Here is a 16,160-nt window from a genome sequence, read left to right on the forward strand (position 1 = left end):
AATTATGTGAGTGTATTTATATAAGTGCTTTTGTAAGTGTATTTTTGGGGGTCTGAAATGGATTAATCTACTTTACATTATTCCCTGTGGGAACAAATTCATTCGGTATCGGCACTTGAACAGCCTTCTGGAACGAAATAATTTCGTATCCTGAGGTACCACTGTAATTTAATTAACAGAATCAAACTTTTCCACTATATTCTCTACCACAATATCCACCAGTAACTGTATTTTATAACCTGTATGCTGCTGTTTTAGAAAAGGAAAAGATACAATATCTGCAATAAAATATTAATGAAAAGAATTTGGGTAAGTTAGGATAGTGTAGTGCTGTGTAAACATTTTATTTGTCTTTAATGGTTATCACAAGTTAGAATATCACTTGGTACCTACTTGGTCACCACTTTTGAATACAGTATGATACTGTAATAATCTTTCTTATCATTCACTAGCAAGGTTACTACTGCTGCTTAATTACTTTAGTGCATCAACTTTATTAGTGTTTGATTAGTTTGATCATCAGCTTTGACCAAGGATGTCTACTGGAATTTTTCCAGTGGGAGACAAGGGTTTCAAGAAAAAGTAAACCTTGGTTAAAAGCAAACCATTCATGTGGTTGTTTTCCTTGATGTAGGTCAGATCCAAGGTAAAAAAAAAAAAAAAAAAAAAAAACTTTTCATAGCAGATGTCTATGGTTTAAATATATCATTAGTTTTGCTTCATAATTAAGCAGATTTAGAAATAGCATGCATCACATTGTAAATCTATAATTTCATATATTTTAGGTATTAGCAAGTTTCTGGGATGTTTCAGCATTATGCAAAATATGAACACACACAATTACAGCAACAAAAAAAATATATTTACTATATAATATTCTAATACAATGATTTTCTCTAATATTTTTTACTGAAAAAATATTTATACAGTATTATTAGTCATTAATTTATCAATACTTCAATACAGTTTTAGCTGAATGCAAAGATTAATACTGTATTGTATTCAAAAAATTTTATCATTACTGTATTGCTGAATACAGAAGCTGCTTGTATGAGGAAGCAATAATGCCAACCCAGTTGCTGAGCAGCTACGCAGAACTACTTCCCCCCAATTATATAATGGTACAATTAAACACTTTTGTCTCCTACAAGATCCTTTATCAATCTTTTTAGTTTATTTAGATCTTTACAAAGAACAGTATTACAGTAGTCTGTATATTATCATAGCTTATTTATTAAAAATTTGTAACGCCAGTATGCCAATAATGATGCATGCGCGTTTCTAGTTCCAAGGAATCTAATGCAGGCCGTTCTTGCATTTCGGCGGCCAAATCAGGCTGTACCAAAGGGTAGTGTGGTGGCCTGGGCCGATTTTCTTGATAATATTTTAAGTTTTGCAGACTTCCAAATCTATGAAAATTACTATGATTTTTAGAACCTGGGCTTCTGAATCTCTGAAGAGTGCTGAATTTGTTGGTTGTAGCACTTAGTTTGCTCCGAATCAAGCGAAAGGTACCTCTTCCTAGACACGATTTGCGCACATTATTTCGTTGGAAATAACCACTTGGTTCTATTTCAGCAGATGCAGCCAAAACCAAGTCAGGTGCAGAAGCTGTAGGCATGGGACTGGATTGAGAATTAGATCGTTTCAAGGTATCTAACTCGCGCATGAATAACAATTTTGCATTACGGGCTAGGAGATATTCCCAGCTACGGAACTGTTCCTCATTTACCTGTAAAGACAGTACAGTACAGATTATTGGTAAGTACTAGAAAAAAATAAGTTGAATGATCAATTATAACAGACAAGAAAAAGGGGGTTTCTAATGAAATAAATTATGATTGTTTAGAAAAAGTACAGTAGCCTATGCAAAAAAAAAAACTCCCACGAGGCAGAGTGATCTGAAAGAAAAACGCTTTTATCATCCTTCAATCACTCTTGCCAGGTGACAGCAGACATCACAGTTCTAATTGCCCTCCAAACTGCAACATTTCCCACCCCTCCTTCAGAGGAAAATACTATTGTTGAGGATAGTGTTTTTTAATCAGTTAATAAAATGGAAGAGATATTACTGAAACAGAAATGATTCTGGTTGGTTTAAGAACAAAGAACCAGATTTTACAGTGAATAAGAGGCCAAGGTGTTCTGGTGTTGAGAATGGCCCTTTCCTTCCCCCCTCCCCCCCCCCCCCCAAGTCTGACTGGCTAAATTTTGGAGAAGAAAAAAAAAACATCTATGGTAATAACAGTAATAGTTGTGTTAAGGCTGAGGCATTACATATAAAAATGTGTTGACAGTTCATTCTGTGGTTATTTATCACTGACCTAGTTGACTGGAAGGTTTGTTAGTCAACTGCGTCAGCTAAAACATGCTACGTTTACATAAAAAGTGTAAGAAATGCACCAGTGATTATCCTATTTATTTATTTCTTTATTTATTTAATGATTTGAACCTAGATTGCTAAATCCCAATCCTAAATTTAAAAGGTTCTTACATCCAGAATTGTCAGCAAAATGTTCTTTGCAGTTAACTTAAATGGTCAACTCCTCGTAATGAACAACATCCAGAAATGAACAAAGAGATGTTTCCCTCTGTACATCATCGCTTAAGTTTTCAAATTAGTAAGTTTACTCAGGTACAGGTACACACAAATATAGTTATACAAATTATCATACATAGTAATGTGTGTAAATGACCTAGGATAACCCCCCAAAAAAGTCAGACAAGTGACATTTTCATTGGGATCCTTGATTCCATTGTTCGTTTTAATCTACTGAATGGTTCTTCAGTTTTCTTATGTTTGGCAGTATTTTTGTGACTTTCAGTGTAACTAATTTAGCTGAAATTGAACATTTGCAGAACTATCACTCATACAAATCTCACATAATATGTGAACTTGACCTGACTGGCCATGTACTCTTTCTACTCACTGTCTCAATAAGTCCAAATGGATGTGTGCATGTCTAGGACTGCATACTGATTTGTGATGGGTTTTTTCCATGCATTTTTAAAAATATTTTGTTTTATGTTTTTAATTTTATTGATTTTACTATTTAATAAGAGTAAATTTGTACTGCAACATGACCAAAACAACCCTATGGTGTGCAAATGACTGTTTTTGTGTATAACTACCATATACTACCTTGTACACTTAACGGTAATATTTACACATCAGTGATTTCACCCAATTTATGCCCTATTTTTGGCCCATTCCATTCTTCCAGTCTACCAAACTCGTACCTATTTTTCTAGTATTCCTTCTATTCTATCAAATGAGTACAAGAAACCACCCATTCACTTATTTCAACTACTCAATAAAGTGGTCTGAAATTGATAATTTGGCCAATTTCACACAAATTTCAAAAGATGCCAATTTCAAAACAGGGTCCAGAATAAATAAAATGCAGACATTCCTAGCACTAAAATAACATTTTCTCTGTTCATTAGTCATATCTCCAGGCCCCTCTTATATTATGCTTGCTTTACATTTTGAATTTTTATTCACACAAAAAAATAGATTTACTGTTATGCAGACTAATGTAATACGTACAGTCAAACCTCGGTTTTCGTATGCCCTAGTTTGTATGTAAAACTATAATTATTCTCTATAAAATGTATTTTTGGTTAATATTTTTAGGGGTCTGGAATGAATTAGTTGGATTTACATTATGTATTTCTTATGGGAAATATTGCTGCGGTTTTCGATGATTCGGGTTTTCGTCACTTTTTCAAATGTATTAATCATAAATAACAAAAAAGGCACAATACCGTGACTGGAACAATACACAAATAACCCGCACATAAAAGAGAGAAGCTTACGACGACGTTTCGGTCCGACTTGGATATTAATCATGAAAACCGAGGTTTCACTGTAATTGTATAAATAATGTCAACCCATAGGTGACTGTGTATTAGACCAGCCAGTTGGACACGTATTGGGCGGGAACGTCATTTGTTTACTCTTGAACATCTGCAAAAATTGAACATTTCCACTACTTTGAGCTCAATTTTAAAGTACTTTCCAGCATGAAACCAATCAAAATTATATATATTTCTGTAACATATCTTCCATTCCATCAAAAGAGACCAAAAAACGAAAATACAACCATACAAAAATACACCGCAGTCTGGTTTACACCATAAAAACGGTCGCAGTTTTTTTCTCATGCACTGTGTGCTGCAGGATTTTTATTATATAGTGCACACTTATCACAGACTTATTCTCTCGTATGTAAGCCCAAATTTACCGGTCACAACTTATTTGAGTGAGCTGAGCTCATGGTGACCGACAGTGGCTTCAAAGCCACTTTATCTTGTATGGACAATGTAAGGTGTATGTGCTTTACACAATGAGAAGCATTTCTTTTATATGGTGGAACCATGGCTAGGGCTAAAAGTGAACAAGTTATAACAATAAATGGAGAAAAAGAAATTGGAATGACTTATGCAGCAAGCAGTGTCACCAAACAGTAGCAGCAGGTTCGTGTGGCAACCCTGGAAATTTGAAATTATGCTAGCCGTAGCTAGTGCCAGATTAGTGATGGCCAATTTGTACTTTTTTTTTTATGCTGTGTATTTTAGCATAAATGACTTGCTTTATTCAATGCCTAAGCATATACTGTAATGCAGCACTCATTTTCAGATTCACACTGTTGTAAAAAAAAAAAATTAGTCTTGCAGGTATATGGTTTTGTCAGTAAATAATAACTATTATTATAAAATCAAGCATTAAACCCAAAAGTGTCATACAGCTGTCAGTATTATAAATAATGAATACTCTAGAAACTAAAACTTTAATAGTCATTTAACTTACAATTTATGTTATACTCAACATATAAATGATTATTGTATGGAGGTTTTTCTTACCTGCTCAGAGCCATTGTCTACTACATCATCACCTGATTTTGTATGATTTTGTAGGCTTGTATGATGTTGTCCACCACTGACGCCACTCAGGCCACTGTCACTACCTTCTGAGTCACTGTCAGTATCATCAAAGCCTGCAGGAGGGGCAAGCACACCTGTATGAGTGTCACTTAGCCCCATAAAAAAATGATCTTCCAGATGGTTCTCTAAAGGTGCTTGTGCTGGGTCTGGGCGAGGGTAGTGGTAATATGCGATTGCTCTCCTTGTATTATCATTTGTATAAACTGCTTTTGAACCTGCTTCACATTTTTTCCCTTTCTCCTTTTTTCTTCTGTTAGGATGGGCATAAAGATCTTCTACACTTTTCCATAACTTTTCTTTAGATTTACCATGCATATGCAACTCATTTGTTATAGACCCAACATGTTTCTGAATATCTACACCATGTTCACTATAATCACTTTGACTTTGACCACTAGGAGAAGACCTGTCCATTTCTTGATGTCTTTGAGTTACATCAGAACTTTGTTGATTTTTGCTTTGCAATCCTACTTGTATGAAATTACTTTTCTTAGCTTCGTTATTTAATATGTGGTAGGAATTTACCATGAAGTCAGTACACTTATTTGACTTTTTTCTTTGGTCATTTTTAATACAGAGATTATGATCCTCTACAGTGCCAACACCCCTTTCATATTTCACTCTTCGGTTATTTTCAGTTTGCTCTCTCCCGGTCACTGGCAAGTCTCTCTCAAAGATTTCTCTTTCTAAACCTACAGAACTTTCATGAACACTTGATGAATTCATATTTACTGATTTGGATTTCATATGCAATAAATCAGGAACAGGTGACTGACTTGTAGTCATGTGTTGTGGAGATGTAAGGCGCACTACAATAACACTTATGTCTTGGCGAGTGCCATAAGCTTGGGCGAGGTCCAAGAGACGCTTAGCAGCTGATCCTGCCTCCCTTATTTCACTGCAGATACTGACTGCTTCTTTTGGTCCTAATACATCCCACAAACTGAAATTAATAAATTAAGGGTCATTTTAAACTGAAATCAAATTGCATACATATACAGTACAGTAACTCAAAATTTTGAAATATGGAAAAGCTTTGTTGAAGGTTCCTGTATGACTCAAAGGTTTAGTATAATAATAAAGCAAAGGGTTCTATTAACCGTGAGTAACTGCAACTTGTCTAATTTTTTTTTTTCAACAAACCAACTAAATCCCACAGGCAGGATGACCTAAAAAGAAAAATGAAAGTTACTCATTTTAAATTTAGTAATTTATACCTCTTCAAGGGGAGGCTCCTTGGCGTGGTGAAGAGGCTCTTGGTCTGAGGAATTAGACCTGTTGGTCTCCTTCCTCAGACCGAACCTAATTACCCCCCAATCCCCCCTTCCCTATCCCATCCTCCCTTTTTCCTTTCCTCCTCCTTCCCCCCGTCCCTCCCTTATTCCCTTCCTCTTTTTGGCCTTTGGGATTCTTCCCACAGGCCTACTGGTTCCTAGGTAGGGAGAAGGGTACCAGGGTCAATCCCATTCTGTTGAGGTTCTTGGTGGTGGTGTAGTTTGCCGTGGAATCTGGATCACCTGGGGATATCCCGTTCCCTCTCCGGTATTCTGGGGGGCGGCTTTGGGTGTCTTTCGAGCGACGTGTGGATCTCTGGAGGCTGCCTTTTGGATTTCGGGGGTGGTGGCCAAAGGAGGTATGCTTTGTGGCGGATATCCGGCCGCCCTCTCTTTTGTCCACCAAGGTAGCTCGGCAGATGTAAGGTTGCTATCCTGGATTGCTGGTTTACTGGCATGAAGGGTAGGGTATGGCATGGGTTCCATGCCGCATCTGCACTACTTGTGGTGTTGAGGTCCTCTTGGGCGCGGAGGGTGATTTCCAGCCCTTTCATTCCTCCTAGGAACTATTCCTTCCCATTCCCCCTTTTTCTTTTTTTCTTTTTACTTTCTTTTCTTCTTTTTTTTTCTTAAAAACAAAAAGAAAGAAGTAACCTAACCATGGAAGCTCCTCGGGCATTTTCTATCCCAGATTTTGCCTTTCTTGTTTCATCCTTACCACCACCACTTCTGTTACTTGGCGATTTTAATGCCCACCATTTCCTCTGGGAGGGGTCTCATTGTGACTCACGTGGCATTCAGTTGGAGGCTTTTCTCGCCTCTCACCCCCTCCTTGTTTTAAATACGGGTACTCCCACCCATTTTGATCCTCGTACTCATACTCTCTCTTGCATCGATCTATCGGTCTGCTCTTCCTCCACTCCACTAGACTTCGCCTGGTCTGTTCTACCGGACTTACATGACAGCGATCATTTTCCAATCATTCTTACTTCTCCTTCATATTCACCACCTTTCTGTAGCCCTCGCTGGCAATTTGATCGGGCAAATTGGGACCTTTACTCACAACTCACTGCTGTTAGTAAGGTTCCTTCTTCATCCTCCATTGATGAGCTCCTACACCTCTTCTCGACATCAGTTTTAACTGCAGCTTCTCATTTTATACCCCAAACCTCAGGCAGGCATTCTCAGAAGTGCGTGCCTTGGTGGTCTGCTTGTGCTCGTGCAGTACATTTGAAACGCACTGCATGGGGCAGGTACCAGTACAATAGAACCGATGAGAGACTTCTTGATTTTAAGCAGAAGCGTGCGGTCACTCACCGTGTCATCTGTGACGCTAAACGCACTTGCTGGCGAGATTATGTTTCCACCATCACCTCTGCTTCCTCTATGAGTGCAGTCTGGAAAAAAGTGAGGAAATTGAGTGGTAAATACTCTCCTGACCCAGCTCCTGTTCTACGGGTTGCCGGTGTTGATATAGCAAACCCTCTTGACGTTGCCATTGAAATTGGCACTCATCTGGTCCATATTTCCAGGGGGCTCCATCTATGCCCCTTGTTTCTTTCCTCAAAGTCTGCCAGAGAGTTAGTACCCTTGGACTTTTCTTCTCTCAGAGAAGAACAGTATAATGTGCCTTTTACACTTCAGGAACTGGAGGCAACACTCTCAGCTTGCCGATCATCGGCAGCTGGGCCTGATGACAGTCATATTCGGATGTTACAACATTTACATTAGTCAGCCCTTACAGTCCTCTTACATCTCTTCAATCTTATTTGGTCACAAGGAGTTCTACCCCAGCTGTGGAAATCTGCCATTGTTCTCCCTTTCCGCAAGCCGGGTACTACAGGACATGATGCCTCTCACTATCGTCCCATTGCTCTTACTAGTGCAGTTTGCAAAGTGATGGAAAGTCTGGTAAATCGACGTTTAGTGTGGTATTTAGAGACACACAACAGTCTCTCCACTAGTCAATATGGCTTTCATAAGGGCCGATCTACCATAGACCCCTTACTACGCTTGGATACGTATGTTCGTAATGCCTTTGCGAATAACCACTCAGTTATTGCCATATTTTTTGACCTTGAGAAGGCATATGACACAACTTGGAGGTATAATATTTTGGCCCAAGCCCACTCCTTAGGCCTCCGAGGCAATCTACCATTCTTCCTTAAGAACTTTTTAACTGACAGACATTTCCGTGTTTGAGTTAACAATGTGCTTTCCCCGGATTTTGTCCAAGCTGAAGGTGTCCCTCAGGGATGTGTTCTGAGCACAACACTTTTTCTCCTTGCTATAAATGATTTGGCCTCTGTTCTTCCATCCAATATTTGGTCATCACTCTATGTTGATGACTTCGCTATTGCTTGTGGAGGCGCTGACTGTCACCTCATTACAGTTTCTCTCCAGCATGCGATCGACCGTGTTTCCAATTGGGCCACCACGCATGGGTTTAAATTTTCCAGTACCAAAACTCACCAAATTACTTTCACTAGACGCTCTGTCATCTCCAATCATCCTTTGTACCTCTATGGCTCCCATATCCCTGAATGTGATACAGTCAGGTTTCTAGGCCTTCTCTTTGACCGTAGGTTATCCTGGAAACCTCACATTACCTCTCTGAAGGCAACTTGTCACAGCTGGCTGAACCTTCTTAAAACCCTTGCTCATCTTTCATGGGGAGCTGATCGTCAAACTCTCCTTCGCCTACATTCAGCCCTCATTTTATCGAAACTCGATTATGGTGACCAGATCTATTCAGCGGCCTCTCCTGCTACTCTCTCTAGCCTTAACCCCATCCATCACCAAGGATTACGTTTATGCCTTGGTGCTTTTCGCTCTTCCCCTGTTGAGAGCCTCTATGCAGAAGCGAATGTTCCATCCTTGTCTGATCGCCGTGATGCCCATTGCCTTCGCTACTATGTATGCTTTCACGATCTCCACAATCCTTCCATTTATAGAATGGTCACCGACATTAGTAGACATTATTTATTCGCCGCCCTTGTTTGCTCTGTCCCTTCTCACTTCGCCTACATTTGATCTTGTCTTCCCTTCAGTTACCACCTTTATATGTTCATATAGCATCTCACTTTTCCTTACCCCCCTGGGAAGTTCCAGCTGTTCAGGTCTGTTCTTTCTCACTCCCTTGCTCGAAAACCCTACTGCCTACAGTGGCTTCCCGCTCTCTTTTTCTTGACCACTTCCACTCTCATTCTCATACCATTGCAGAGTACACAGGTGGCTCTAAGTCTTCTGACGGCATCGGATTCGCAGCAGTGTTTCTGGACAGCGTCGTGCGGGTGGGTTGATTGCATTTTCTTGGACTGCAAGAAGGCCTTCGACACAGTTCCTCACAAGAGATTAGTACAGAAGCTAGAGGAACAGGCGTGTATAACAGGAAGGGCGCTGCAATGGATCAGAGAATACCTAATAGGGAGGCAACAGCGAGTCATGGTCCGTGATGAGGTATCACAGTGGGCTCCGGTGACGAGCAGGGTCCCACAGGGGTCAGTCCTGGGACCAGTGCTATTCTTGGTATGTGTGAACAGCATGACGGAAGGGATAGACTCAGAAGTGTCCCTGTTTGTAGATGATGTGATGTTAATGAGGAGAATTAAATCAGACGTGGACCAGACAGGTCTACAAAGAGACCTGGACAGGCTGGATGTGTGGTCCAGCAACTGGCTCCTAGAATTTAACCCCGCCAAATGCAAAGTCATGAAGATTGAAGGAGGGCAAAGAAGACCGCAGACAGAGTATAGGCTAGGAGGCCAAAGGCTGCAAACCTCCCTCAAGGAGAAAGACCTAGGAGTGAGTATAATACCGAGTACATCGCCAGAAGCTCACATTAACCAGCTAACTGCTGCGGCATATGGGTGCTTGGCAAACCTGAGAACAGCATTCCAGCACCTCTGTAAGGAATCGTTCAAGACTTTATACACTGTGTACGTCAGGCCCCTACTGGAGTACGCAGCTCCAGTTTGGCACCCACACCTGGTCAAACACGTCAAGAAATTAGAGAAAGTGCAAAAGTTTGCAACAAGGTTAGTTCCAGAGCTAAGGGAAATGTCCTATGAAGAAAGGTTAAGGGAAATCGGTCTGACTACACTGGAGGACAGGAAGGTCAGGGAAGACATGATAACGACAACAAAATACTGCGTGGAATAGACAAGGTGGACAGAGACAGGATGTTCCCGAGATGGGACACAGAAACAAGGGGTCACAATTGGAAGCTGGAGACTCAGATGAGTCAAAGGGATGTTAGGAAGTATTTCTTCAGTCATAGAGTAGTTAGGAAGTGGAATAGTCTGGCAAGCGATGTAGTGGAGGCAGGAACTATACATAGTTTTAAGACAAGGTATAATAAAGCTCATGGAGCAGGGAGAGGGAGGACCTATTAGCGGTCAGTGAAGAGGCGGGGCCAGGAGCTGAGTCTCAACCCCTGCAACCACAATCAGGTGAGAAATAGGCGAGTACAACTGATTATTATTCCACCTTCCTTTTTTTTTTAACACAGTAGCTGTTTTCCACTGAGGCAGGGTGACCCAAAAAGAAAGAAAAAACTTTCATCATTTAACACTTTTACCATTATTCATAATCACTGTCTTTGCAGAGGCATTCAGATACAACAGTTTAGATGTCCCTCCAAACTGCCAATATCCCAAACCCTTCCTTTAAAGTGCAGGCAATGTACTTCCCATTTCCAGGACTCAAGTCCAGCTAACCAGTTTCCCTGAATCCCTTCATAAAATATTACCCTGCTCACACTCCAACAGCTCGTCAAGTCCCAAAAACCATTTGTCTCCATTCACTCCTATGTAACACACTCACTCACGCTTGCTGGAAGTCCAAGCCCCTCGCTCACAAAACCTCCTTTACCCCCCTCCCTCTAACCTTTTCGGGGATGACCCCTACCCCGCCTTTCTTCCCCTACAGATTTATACGCTCTCCAAGTCATTCTCCTTTGTTTCAGTCTCTCTAAATGACCAAACCACCTCAACAGCACCTCTTCAGCCCTCTGACTAATACCATACTTTTAGTAACTCCACACCTCCTAATTTCCACTCTACGAAATCTCTGCATAATATTTACACTACACATTGCCCTTAGACAGGACATCACCACTGCCCCCAGCCATCTCCTCGCTGCAGTACTTACTACCCATGCTTCACACCCATATAATGTGTTTGGCACCACAATACTCTCAGACATTCCCTTTACCTCCATGGATAACATTTTTCGTCTCTGCAGATACCTCAACGCACCACTCGCCTTTTTTCCTTCATCATTTCTATGGTTAACCTCATCCAGTTAACAAGTTAACTCCCAAATATCTGAAAACATTCACTTCTTCCATGCTCCCCCCCCCCTCCCTCCAATGTGATATCCAATTTTTCTTTATCTAAATTGTTTGATACTTTCATCACCTTACTCTTATCTATGATCACTTCAAACTTTCTACCTTTACACACCCTATTTATCAACATAAAATTAGCACTCATAATTAATAAATTCTCATTCAGGCTTAATAATTAGGCATCAGTGAATAATTTTACTATACTATAGCAATTGGTAAAACTGACTGGCAAGGAGAATTTAATAACAATTAAGACAATAACCCATGTGCCTATGTATCATTATAAAAAAATTAAAGCCTCTACAATAAAATATTGTCCTTGGAAAATTAAGGCCATGGCTAAGCAGTAGCATCCTCAGACCCATTATAAAAAGCTATAAAAACAATACAGACTGTTGCCAAACAAAAATAAAAATCCAAACTGTATTATGCTCACAGGTTTAATGAAGTGAAATGAAATACAAGGAGACCTAAACACACACATACTAGATTCCAGTAAGTTTGCTAGAACTAACAAAATTAAACTAATTGCTAAAAAAGTAAACTAAACTTTTCATTTACTGCACAAGATCAATCCTAGCCAACAAAATCCTAAACTCTCATGCCCACATTAAATATTACCTCTGGTTACCTTACGTTCTCTATTCTGTATCTATCCCCAACCAATTCTTTTGAGGTAATGTTAATGACAGCATGACAGCCAATGAACCACCAGTCATATTTACAAAAGCTTGTCATGCATCATCTGCCACTGCAGCATTGTTCAACAAATCAATAGAAACCAAAACTTTCCCAAGCATATTTCAGCTAGGAAGGGTTATGCAAATTCACACAAGTGGAAACAATGACAGAAATCAATAACTACAACCCAATTTGACTTGCATGTTATCTATAAAAAAAAGCAAATAAATGTATGCATTCATAACTATTGGTCAATTTTAAATGTTTGCCAGTTTGATTTCAGGCAAAGAAATAATGCAAATGATGCAATAAAAAATGCTGGACTCAATCTATGAATCTCTAGAGAATATTATTTTCCAAAAAGTACACAATTGTTACAAAATCAGGAGAAATTTATTTCATACTCTGTGGAAAGCCCCTGGTTATGCATAACATTTCAGGCTATTTACAGCATTTGAGACATAGTTGTATAGTTGAAGCTCGATTATTTGAATGCCAAGTTAAATATAACCAACTTGTCTGAAGGTAAGAAAGTTTTTTTTAACACAATGGCAATAAAACTTTGTATATTTAAACATTAATATGAAATAGCAATGCAAAACTGTATTGACAATACTAATTATAACAATTATTTAGGTTAGAAACAATGTTGAAAATAAATCCACTAGTATGAATGCTAATTGTGTCTGGATAAGCAAGATGCATTATATATATTAGATATATTCAATGGGCTAGTAACCCCTTTTCCTGTACAGATTACTAAAAATAATAAGAAGAAAGTTGTCAAAGTGGGATGTCTGAATGTGCATGGATGTTGTGCGAATGATAAGAGATTGTGGATGTTATGAATGAGAAGAAGCTGGATGTCCTGGATTTAAGTGAAACAAAGCTGAAGGGAGTGGGAGAGTTTCAGTGGAGAGAAGTAAATGGGATTAGGTCAGGGGTTTCAAATAGAGTTAGAGCTAAAGCAGGATAAGCAATAATGTTGAAGGCTAAACTATGGCAGGAAAAAAGGGAGTATAAATGTATTAATTCAAGTATTATTTATTTATTTATTTATTTATTTATTTATTTATTTATTTTATGTCTTTGCAAACAGTACATTGAGATTTTGTATTTACAATAGTGGGTTGCAATGCAAAGAAAGCCTCTATTATGCCTAGGCATTATGGGCCAACTTAACATTATTGGCTTACAGTCTATTTAACCCTTTGAGGGTTTCGGACGTACTAGTACGGCTTACGCGCAGGGGTTTTTGACGTACTAGTACGCATAAATTCTAGCGCTGTCAAATCTCACGGGAAAAGGCTGGTAGGCCTAGATGTGAGAGAATGGGTCTGTGTGGTCGGTGTGCGCGGTAGAAAAAAAAATCTGGGACCCAGTGGTGCATTGTGGGAACACCATCTTAGTACGTACACAATGTCCACCATGCCTCGCTGTAAGAAGTTCCTCACTCCTCGGCAAATTGGGAATTGCGAATTGGACACAGTTCTAATACAGATGGAAGTGCCAGTGAAGATGAGTTAAAAGGTTTTGGTGAGGTTCTGACCGAAACTAATGACCATAATATCGGTAATAGTGAGGAAAACCCAGACGACCCTCAGCCTTCCACCTCTGGTGCTGGGCCGTCTTGTTCACGTTCAGTTGTACCAGAATCAAAGAGGAAACTCCTATTTTCCCAAATCCCAGACTCAGATGTGAGCATTTGTGATGAGTGATAGTGATTATGAACTACAAGCTCTTGAAAACAGTTCCAGTAGTGATAGTGAAGTGCAATATTCCCCAGTGAAGCGTCAGTATATACGACGATATATGCGCTCTGGTAGTGTGCCATATGCTATTCCAAGGGGAAGGAGTACATCTCGGAGTGCATCCCGTCGCTGTACAACAGGAACAGACAGTGAAAATGACGATGATAGTGTTGCAATTGGGATGGAAAATGTGCATGGTGGTGGTAGTGGTGGTGACAGCCATGAGGCACCAGCAGTGGGCCATGCTGCCACCCACGCTCCTGCCTCAGCTGATCTACAACAAAGGCCACCATCCCCCACCCACCCACCACACCAGCCTCCACAACCACAACCTCCACAACCACAACCACCTGTCATTGTCCAGTACCCACCAGCAGACCGCACCTGGGATTGGCAGGTAGCTGTCAATTTTGTTCCAAATGCCCACCAGTTTGATGACAGCCAAAGTGGAATACGGCCATCTTGTACACTTGGGAACAATGCCACTGAACTGGAATGTTTCGAGTTATTCTTTGATGAACCCCTGATCAAAAGTATTGTCATGGAAAGCAACACATACTACAAGTACACCATGGCAAACACAATACTTTCACCAAAATCATGTCTACACCAGTGGAAGGAGGCAACTGTGGCTGAGATGTATCTTTTCTTTGCCACAATAATGCTTATGCCACATGTGTATAAGCACAAAGTGAAATCATACTGGTCAACAGACCGCCTGATTGCAACCCCAGGTTTCAGTGATATAATGCCAGTGAATCGATTTGTGCTAATGTTACGTATGCTTCACTTCTCAGACAAAACCAGGCCTGACAGAAACGACAGGTTATATAAGATTAGGCATGTGTTTGTGTATCTGAAAGAGAAATTCAACATGTATTTTTATCCCTTCAGGAAGCTTGTAATTGACGAGTCTTTGATTCTGTTCAAAGGAAGACTCTCTTTCAAGCAGTACATACTAAGCAAGAGGAAACGCTTTGGTATAAAGTTGTTTGTGCTTTGTGATTGTTACAGTGGTCTGGTATTGGATATTATTGTGTACACTGGAAGTTATACATTGCAAAATACCAGGAAGTTATTGGGCATCTCTGGTGATGTGGTTAGAACAATGATAGAACCATACCTTGGTAAGGGGCATATATTGTATACTGATAACTGGTACACAAGCCCCTCACTCAGTGATTTTTTGCAAGTGAACATGACAGATGTGTGTGGCACAGCGCGTGTAAATCGGAAACATATGCCCAGGTTTGACGCTGGCACTCGTAGAGGTGAGGTGCAGGCGTTTGCTGCCAATGACATCGTGGCATTTCGGTGGCATGACAAACGAGATGTCACACTGTTGTCATCAGTTCACCCTAATGAAATGGCAGACACTGGCAGGCAGCATAGAGAGAGCAATGAACCCATTCTAAAACCTGCAGCTGTGATTGATTACACCTTCAATATGCGTTCAGTGGACAAATATGACATGCAGATTGGGTTTGCTGATTGTGTTCGCAAGAGTTATAAGTGGTACATAAAACTCTTTTTCCATCTTCTGGACATTTCCATGCTCAATGCTTATAATATGTATCAGATGAGGACCAGAAACAAACCACAATACAGTAAATTCTGTTTGTCTGTCATCAGACAAATAGTATTCAAGTACCAAGGAAGAACACTTGCAATAGACCGCCCACCAAATTATCAACAACTACCTGCTCGTCTGAAGCATGGTGATCACTTCCTGGTAAAACTGCCTGCTACTGCTTTCAAGAAAAAGGCTCAGAAGAGGTGTTACGTCTGTGCACATACAAAAAAAAACCCACAACAACGCAGAGACACTCGTTTTATGTGTGAGGAGTGTAAAACACCACTGTGCATGACACCATGTTTCAAAGACTTCCACAGGCTACAGAACTTCTAGAAACATTCCCTGTGACTGTATGTGTGTATATAAAATATAGAAAAATAGTAATAAACAACATTTCATAGCGTTTGTGTAAATATTTTTTATAAACAAAACAATGACAACAGTGTTTATGCCCTTATTGTGTAGTATTGAAAAAGAAAAAACTTACAAAATACTGATCATATTGGTGATCATAGTGTGACATTGTTTACAAGCCGGGGCGGACATGGTTGCACACATACATTCGATAAATTTTGTATTAT

At 39.9% G+C, this 16,160-nt stretch overlaps 1 protein-coding gene across 1 annotated transcript in view; it reads right to left on the reverse strand.

Moving 5' to 3' along the window:
• Nucleotides 1–319: 319 nt before the first annotated feature.
• Phlpp (PH domain leucine-rich repeat protein phosphatase) overlaps nucleotides 320–16,160 on the reverse strand; it is a 209,241-nt gene continuing 193,400 nt past the window's right edge. The window contains exons 17-18 of the mRNA XM_070086002.1: nucleotides 4,867–5,890; nucleotides 320–1,732 (exon numbers count right to left, since the gene is read on the reverse strand). Coding sequence (XP_069942103.1) covers nucleotides 1,235–1,732; nucleotides 4,867–5,890 — 1,522 coding nt within the window. The 3' untranslated portion in view covers nucleotides 320–1,234. The remainder of the gene's footprint in view (nucleotides 1,733–4,866; nucleotides 5,891–16,160) is intronic.

The sequence above is a fragment of the Cherax quadricarinatus genome, chromosome 17 (assembly GCF_038502225.1).
Source record: "Cherax quadricarinatus isolate ZL_2023a chromosome 17, ASM3850222v1, whole genome shotgun sequence".
NCBI classification, from domain to species: Eukaryota; Metazoa; Arthropoda; class Malacostraca; order Decapoda; family Parastacidae; genus Cherax; species Cherax quadricarinatus.